The sequence below is a fragment of the Phalangium opilio genome, unplaced genomic scaffold (assembly GCF_054372755.1).
Source record: "Phalangium opilio isolate 3A_F unplaced genomic scaffold, DU_Popi_V2 ptg000113l_1, whole genome shotgun sequence".
In the NCBI taxonomy this organism is placed as follows: domain Eukaryota; kingdom Metazoa; phylum Arthropoda; class Arachnida; order Opiliones; family Phalangiidae; genus Phalangium; species Phalangium opilio.
Genome location: NW_028324209.1, coordinates 3,778,630 through 3,787,725, shown reverse-complemented (window position 1 = coordinate 3,787,725; position 9,096 = coordinate 3,778,630). Strand labels below are relative to the sequence as shown.

General features: G+C 36.6%; 1 protein-coding gene and 1 long non-coding RNA gene across 2 annotated transcripts; both read left to right on the top strand.

Moving 5' to 3' along the window:
* Positions 1-2,853: 2,853 nt before the first annotated feature.
* LOC149623406 (uncharacterized) lies at positions 2,854-3,694 on the top strand. Its single transcript, XR_016374722.1, has 4 exons — positions 2,854-3,086; positions 3,160-3,253; positions 3,409-3,496; positions 3,570-3,694. It is a non-coding gene; the product is annotated as an uncharacterized LOC149623406 (long non-coding RNA).
* Positions 3,695-3,801: 107 nt separating this feature from the next.
* LOC149623405 (uncharacterized) lies at positions 3,802-6,769 on the top strand. The gene is made up of 4 exons (XM_089853125.1): positions 3,802-4,153; positions 4,477-4,697; positions 4,770-5,063; positions 5,667-6,769. Exons 1-3 carry the CDS (start codon positions 4,120-4,122, stop codon positions 4,869-4,871), a joined length of 357 nt encoding a protein of 118 aa, XP_089709251.1. The 5' UTR covers positions 3,802-4,119; the 3' UTR covers positions 4,872-5,063; positions 5,667-6,769.
* Positions 6,770-9,096: the final 2,327 nt, after the last annotated feature.

Genomic DNA, 9,096 nt, shown 5'->3' with positions numbered 1-9,096 from the left:
TAACACGACGGAGTTTCAAAATCCTTTGTTGTTACAGAGTATCACAAATTTTAATTTTCTTCTATAAAAACGGATTTGAAAGATGGGAACACGGCTTCTGGTTCAATCGATCGATGTAACGGTATTCCAAATTTAAGTAATTTCCAATGAGAAATATTTGATCAAAGTGATAGAATCATTGGTTGTCATAAAACCCCCCAAAGAGAAATTTATTTTTGGACACACCATACTTCATTTTGGCCATTTTAATTAAAATGTTTATTAAAAACTAGCAATTTTTAGGGTGTAAAGTCATATTAAAATACAATTTTCCCAGGGAGTCCAGCCAAAAGTTTAAATTCATTATAGGAAAAATACGAGTTTTTTTCCTAGAATTAAAGGATTTTATAAATTCCTCCATTAAAAATTGCTGAAAGTCTATTTCGAGAAGGTGAGAAGATTGAACTTCTTTGGAGACGATCCCTTCCTCCCTCCGGGCACTCAATAACCAATCAAAACTTAGAAAAGGCCTAACAACTTTTTCGAGACAAAAACCCAATTAAGCAAGTACAACATTTCACCCCCTTATAAATCCGCCATCTGGTCATTCGAGTCTTTAGTCTCAACTATTCGAGTAAAACAAAACTCGAGCAATTCTCATTTCACGGGGGTTTTCGTCGCCACTTTGTCGGGGTGACGATCTTATCGGTTGTAGCCGTTTATTTCGGGAGGGCGCGCCGGGGTTAAAGTATACAAAGGATTTTGAGGCAATTTCGTGGCACGCAGGCTCCGACCCAAAGGCGAAAGCTCTTTAAGATTGTTATCGAGGACTTCTCCAAAAGGTAGACGGGAGTCCAAGGAGGGTTAAGGCTAAGGAAAGCAATGATCGGGGGACAGATATCCCGCAATCCCCCGGGGAACCAATAAAGAAAAGAAATCGGCTGACAGACACGATCGGGGAATTCGGTAAACCCGCCGTCGACGCTTAAACGTTACGTTCACGGATCCAAAGGATACGAGGGCAGACATATTCATAGTTGAGATGGTTCAAGAGCCTTAATTGAGAGGTCTCTCTTCAATCATATTTTCCCATAATATTGACCTCGAAATCCCATTTATAATAACACTGACCTCGAAATCCCATTTATAATAACACTGACCTTGTAACTACGTTTCTAATATCACGATTTGAAAATACCTCAAAATTACCTTAAACTACAAATACTCAAAACCTCCTTAAAAAGTCACGTGTAAATCTCTAACTACCTCTCTCATCCACCTCATCTTTAAAAGACGGAACTGCAGACAGAAGAAGAGCATGGGAGCAAGAAAAGTGGGATGAGGTTGCGGAAGATATCAATACTGGCATTATTGTTATTTTTTCTATTCTCTTGGAGAGATTCTACAAAGATTGTAGCCGGCACATAATTTCTCTCCGTGTCTTCCTGCATAGTCTATGAAACGTTTTGTATTTTTGTTATTCTTTCTTCTTGAAATTTTCTCTATACTCGTCCTCGCGGACATTGTTAATCGAGTTAAATGGTTACTATAAGCTGACTTTTTGTGACGATAGTGTTTCTTGACCTGGGTGCAAATCTTTCCTCGTTGTTCCTCAACCATTTCTTCGAGAAACTCCGTTGAGGACTCCATCTAAAAATCTGACAAGATCAGATCTCCATCTCTTCCGCCTCCCTAAGCACCCCTATCTTTTCCGTTTTCAGGGTGAGGCTGATGGGAGGATACTTCCTCGAGATACTTTTCCATCCCCTAGCTCCCCCACATACTCTGGTCTTTCCCTTTTTCGGAATCTTTTAAGTTTCCTGCACTCTAGAAAATCAGATATGAGGAACCCCCTATTGTTTATGCCGGAACGCTGGAGGTTGAAGAGTGTGTGTGCTTTTTCTTCACTGTTCCTTCCTATACACGTAAAGTTTGCTACGAGAATTAATTTCTACTTTGTATGCAATTGGAGTTTACAAGGTTGTTGCCTATTTTCATTTTGTACTCGGAAGATTGTAATTTGATATAGAACATATTCCAAACTCAAAAAAGAAAGAAAAAAAGAAAGGGTTGAACTATTTCAATAAGGTAGCTGTAGTTAGCATTTTCTACAAAATGCAATATAAATTATTATTATTATACAGGGTGTTACAAAAAGGGTAATTATAGGACCGAAGTACAGTGGCTTAAAATTCCCTGATCTTCTTTACCCATTTTGAAATACCCTGACTTTTCCTGGTTTATCTTGACCTGTGCCACCCCTGGTAAATGAATTATTTTTTTTTCTGTAACAATTTCACCTCGCGTGTAAAAAGAAAATCTACAGTATATGGAAAGTAATTAAGTGGTTTCTAATTAAGTGAGATACTTATGGAAAAACCAATTCGACAAACAAAGTGCTGGAAAACTCCATTTATACCGATGAAACTCTCCAAAATTCAATAAACCCAGCATATATGCAGAGTTTAATTTCAGATCAATGGATTAATTAAAACCATCCCTTCTATTGTAATTGTATAGCGTCGACAGAATATTTTCTTTGCATAGAAACTTTCTTGCTAAAATTAACTAGTTAAGAATAAATATTTACATCACGTGCACTATTTGTATTAAAACATATCAAGGATAATGACAATGTTTGGGAGATAATACAATGTTTGGGAGATAATGGGGGCTGTTTGTTTTTCCTTTTAATTAAAACGTAGCAGTACTGATCGTAACTCCATACTATAAAACAAATACGACTTCGCAAATAAAAATACAATTCTGCAAAACGTGCTACAGTGCAGTTCTTTATAAATATGGTCTTAAATTTGAGAAAGCGCAATTTGAAAATACGATGGTACAAAATATAACATTCGTCGGTTTAGAAGTAAGAAATTTCTCAAAATAATTATATAAATAATAATACATGGAATAATAATGTTTAACGTTTCGTGGATTGCGATTACTTTCCATGGTTAACTTTATGTAATTTACCAATTATAAAAACCATTTCATCAGATTCCGTACTGGTTGAATATTGAAGAGGGTGAAAACGGGCGATATAGCCTTAATGGCTATTTCGCAACCTTTGCTAACGCCGTCATTGAAAAACTTAAACTTAAGTATATTTATTTACTTATTTACCTCCTACACTTTACCATATTTTAAATTCGTAAAATTTTAATATTTAAATAGCTATACAATAATAAAACACGATTTATTTGCTGATTATGGAGATGTACACGGGTCAAATAATGCCACTGGTTACGTCGGCTATCTCGTTAATGACGTGAGTTTTCATTTAAATTACGATTAAAAGTCAAAAACATAAAATTTACAATAAAGTTGCGGGGTTATCATTGAGCCATAAGAGAAATAGTTTTCAAGGAATAATTTATACCATTTAAGACTTGTATAAAATGTAAATGTGTTGAGATTTTTTAGAAAATGCAGGTTGCGGATATCGGACTAAACTTGCTTTCAACAACGCCCATTAACGTGCGATATTTGGATTTCACATCAACGATGATAGGTGCATTACGATTTAATTCAAGTTTTCGTTCTCGTGGTTCGCTACACTAATTATAATTAATTTAAAATTGTAGCCGATACGTGGGTTGCGATTTCCGCAGACGTTCCCCTGGAGTTGAAAAGTAACAACTTTTCTCCACTTCAAATATTCTCGAAAGAGGTTATATGCACGACTAAATCACTTTTGACTTTGGTATAGTACAATTTTAATGCGTTACCAACGAAAGCCTTCTAATTTAGAAGGTCAACGGTGTTTATAAACTTTGCCTAAAGCTATATCGCTTAACTTACGGTGTTTTTCTTGAGAGTACCTCGTAAAAGCAGTTCTAGAAATAGTTCCAAAAACAGCTTTGAGAACCGCTATTATGGGGTCCGCTAATATGAGAACCACTCATATGAGGGCTTCCCTTTTTCTTTGGGTTTGGGCTACTCCGGGAGCTAAGGGAGCAGTTAGGAGAAATTGCGTAACAAGATTAACCTTAACTTGTTCCGTTGTTCTTATAACTACAGTTATGGTTGGCGTGCCTTTTATGCACGACATTCTTGTCCTTTTCGTGGTTATTGTTCGACAATTGGACAACTTCGAGTAGGCTTTCGAAGATCCCGTCTCGCTGGTTCTTAAGGATGTACCATTTAACTATAATTAACCTGCAACAACGTACGTTACACGTATAAATACTATTACAAGTTTATAAGATATGTTTCATAAATATGACACTTCCTAAACTTCGTAATGCCACAGCCTTACTGAGGGCTAGTTCAAGAACGACGCCAGAATTGACTACACGCGGTTTTGCAATCCATCTCCCTATTTATTCTGTACTAAACCTTTGACAGCGTCTCACCAGGCGTCTCTTTCGACCTACGTCACTTCATGACAAGCTCTCAGTGACAAACTTATGGAACATAGCTTATGAGCTTATTATAAATGCAAATCAATCACGAAATTAAGCAGTTACAGGTATACATTTCTCATTTCAGCGTTTGACGTATCACCACGTGGTAATGGTATCCGCTTGTTGGTTCTAATTTGCGTTTTACACGGGTTTTGGATGAGTAGAGCATTCACCGGGGAAATTCTATCCGTCTTAACTTTACCACAAGAACTAGTTTATATTGAAACCCTAGCGGACATCAGAAAGCATTTTCCAAATTCACAAATATTCCTGATGAGTGATTCCCCCGTTCCACTTGCCTTACAAGTAAAGATTGAAATTTCACACGTTTCTATTTGTCTATTTAACATTTTGTTTTTATCAAATTTACTTTGTTAGATGTCCGAAAACAAAGTCCGACGAGACATTTACGATCAAGCAAAGGTTACTGGAGGATTAACATCACTCGCGGATAGCGATGTTTTTTGGAACCTTCGATAACCTCGAAAAAAATGGAAATTTCATCGTATTACCCGAACCTTTCGTCCTCGCCACTGTCGGATATCTATCAGATTGTCGCGAGAAGACATCGAACAAATTTCGGGTGCTCAGCGAAAAGGTTTACGACATCGCGATCGCCTTTCCAATAAGGAAGTCATTTCCGGAAAAATACAAGAAGATCGTAAGAAACGTGTAAGTATATTTATGAAAACATCTCGCGTACAAAGGAATTCATATTTCCAATGTGAATAATTAATAGTTAGTAATTTTAAAAAGACGCCACTAAAGCAATGGCGGATGGCGCAGTAGCCCTCGTTTTTAAGACTAATTTAATGCCAATTATTTTATAATAAGAGATCATTTAGTTTTTTAAATATTTTTCCTTTTATATTTAGAAAAAGGCCGATCCTTTAAGGTATAATCAGGGATAGATTTAATTTTAGAAGTAGGAATGGAGAATGGGGTTAGTATTTACTACTATTTACTTCAGTCCGACTCATAGCCCAGTATAGAGCCCCTCCCTCCAACACATAAAGAAAAGTTTAAATTATCTTATTGGCTCACTTAAACTATGTTTTGATGACGTTGCTGACAGGGACGGCGAAAAATACGCAATTCCTTTTTACCTCTGTCGCTACGACCCGCCTCTTCTTTCATACCCCTCCGTCCCGTGGAAGGGGGTCCGGGACTTTGACGAGCGCCCAGATTACTCTGTTCTCCATTCCTACTTCTAAAATTAAATCTATCCCTGGTATAATGTTATGTTACTTGAAATATTCCCTTAATGTATTTCAGGGCCTCTAGTCTATTTACGTCTGGCGTTTTCAGCAAGCCATATTATTTTGACGTCTGGGTGAACCGATTATGTTTCCCGACAAAACAAACCGACAACATGTCAACTTCTTTAGGATTAAACTGTTTTACATTCGCTCTGTACGCCCTATGCACCGGTCTCTTAACAGCCAGTTTCGTTATAGCAATTGAGCTCGCGAGAGGAATGTCGAAGAAAACAAATGTTAGAAGATAAAAAATTAAGTTAACAATGATTAACGTTTTCGCTTGGTAGCTTGAAAAAAGGTTAACGGTAATAGTTAGTATATGGTGCTGTTGGTTAACCGTAGCATAGGGGCTAGCTACCATCCCTCTACGCATTGAAGAAGATCACCTTCGCGCCAAGAAGCACAGCTAGAGTCAGTGCGAGTTGGCTAGCCTCCCAGGCTCCCACGTGTAGTGAACAAGGGCTCCGTCTGGCGGTGTTTCTTGACGCGACGGAAATAACCTAAGCCTCCAGCCAAAGTAACGGTTTCTCAACCATCAATCTAGAAGGACTAGAAACTAGGAGCTTTTTTCTGCTTACGTCTGTGCGCAGGGTACGCGCGCCGCGGTACAACGTAAACAAACATGACGGTTTTGGGAAGGGTACAAAACGTATGTTTTTCCATTTCAATTTCCTTGAATCACTTTCACAATTGCCAAACGGGCAAATCTTAATTTTTCCTAGTTTTAATTAGTTTATTAAACTCTACTTTTAAATACATGCAAAAAAATTAACATTACTCCTAAGGGTTTGCGAAATGAGACCAAGCGGCCATTTTACTTGTTTACATTGTACCGTCTTTCTCAAAGACCTTGTCGTCTGTTAGCTTTTTTTTCTTAATTATTTTGGTACACTTTAGCAAGAAAAATTTAACCATTAAGATTCTGGTCCATTTTATAGAAGGTTCACGGACGTACTGTCAAAGACATGGCACAAACTAGTTATATTATTCATTTTGTCATTTCCACGAAACTGTAAGAGTCGCGAACAAACACTTCTTTCGTAATTTGCATATATATTAAGATAAACGTTCCGTCGTTTGTGTATAATATACAAAATAAATAAACGTACAACTCCAAAATATTAGTCTTTTCGACGTATTAACGGCCACATGACTTGGCAATGATACACTTTTAATAATTCATCGTCTGACTCTGAAACTTTGGTCCCAAGCCATAAAGAAAAATATATATATAAGGGGTTCCTATAGGTCTACTTTTCATTAATTTTGGATCGCGTGACCCCAAACAGACTTTGACTCATACAAAAAGAGTTCAAGGAAATAGGGGTGAGGGGGCAGGTTTTGTGTAGCTTCATTTATGTTGAATCAAGAAGTGATATCTAGTTTATTAGGGAGAAGGTATAAGTTGCCATAGTCCAAGTCCCCCTTTCAAAATACAAGGGGGGTTTAAAAAGAGGCCGGGCTTTTTCGCCTCTCCTTAGTCCGAAAATACGTAATTTACTTCATTCCCGTCGCGCTGACGTGAGTTTTCAAGAACCAATGAGATGCTCGTTGTAATTTAGAGGCGGGGATTAACTCCGGACCTACGTTTGGACTGAGATAAAGGTAGAAATGTGGCGAATTTATACTTTCTCCCTAATAAACTAGATATAACTTCTTGGTTGAATCATGGCCTCTGCAATTCTATTATGGACTCCCAAAGAAGTTAGATTGAAACTGGTAATATTTAAAAGGCGAATCACGTTGTTGAGCAAACAAAGTACTAATTTGATAAATTTGTTTCAAATATAAAAAGGAATTAGTTGAACAATGGAGGGTCAGCCTTCTAATTTAGAGTGCCTAACGAGGTTCTGGATAGAGTGTAGTTCTTGAAATGTCAATTTAAAACTAATTTCCTTGGGTTCATAACGCGGGGCGTGCTGTAAGGTAAATAGTCAGAGGTACTAAAGATGGAAGCCTTTCGGGTTGACCCCAAAGGTAGGGTGAAAATGAAATTCAATTGATTTTTTTTTTACGAATTCTTCTACTAATTATAAGACCAACTTACATAGTGAAACATCCAGGAAATACCCCCGAATGATTTTAAAATTCAAATTTGTTTATATTTTCATAGATGATTTGAAATTAGCACCTTCGACCAATCGCGTAACGCCCTGCCTTCTTGTTAACAAAATTGACTTTTCATTTCACATTTCCTTCAAGTTATTCGCTTTTACCTCGAGGTCACAGTCTGGGTCAGAAATGAATTTAGAAGGCCGTAATTTTTTTAACCTGTTTCGCATTAATTTGTAAAACTCAAAAATTTACCAAAATAAATGAAATATATATTTTCATCGGCGCAATGAGTATTTCTTAACTACCGGTACAGACCAACACCCAATATACACGTATAAAAAAGTCGAGAATATAAAAATTCGATTCTAGCACCTAATTCATCATCATTATTATTTGATATCAAAAGTGATCGTTAATATCTCGAATATCATTCTAATGTCGCTATTTTTGGCTCATCCTTGAGTAACTAACGTTGGTTCAATTACTTTTAAACGATTCGCGGGAATCGAATTAAAGTGTGGCTTCATTTTAAGTGATAAAGAGATAATTTAGACGAATGAGTTTGGCTTCGTAATACGATCCCGCGCATTTTCCATTTTTCGCCTTGATAGACTTAGATCTTTTTATTTTTGGCATATCGCTCCGTCACCTGCGTGCGAGATCTTTGTATAGATATTTGGTAATAGCTTTTTTTTAAATACGAACACCAATATCATAAGGTTATTAGATTTATTTCAATAAGTTTGACTGCACTGAGAGTATAAATTTGAAAAATAATAAAGCGGGTAGTTTTCTATAAAGACGTGTTTACGTTTTCGTGATTTGCGCACAAACAAATTGAAAGGTTTAAGTGAAATTTTACAATACAAAGTACTTAAGTATATGTTAGTTTACGTTCGAAAACCTTTATGACCATATGCAAGCAATATTTTTGCAAAATGTGCACAATTCAACGTAATTTTGTGTTAATCTTGCGATTGAAGCACACTAAAGATAGAGTGAACCCAACAATATTGGCCAGAAAATAATCCGAACTTATGACTAACAGTATACCTTCGACATTGCTATTTTGGTTGAAAGACATACGGTCTATCAAGATAAGATCAGGATGGACCGGTCAATTAATTTCCGCATGCCAGTCTCGAAAAATCTCTCATAAACGTGCCAAACTTATAAAACTTTGTTATTAACCTATATAACATCAAGTCTGATCGTTAGAGCACCTGTCTATTCATTTACGTACGCGTGTATTTTCGATTGGAACGTTATCCCAAATTCATCACGCGATGGCTCGCGTTTTGCAACTTTTTTTTAGAAACAAAATATACAAAATATTAAAGCTAAGCTTTACTCTTTCCTTTTGCTTTGAAAGCCACAATGGAAAATAAATC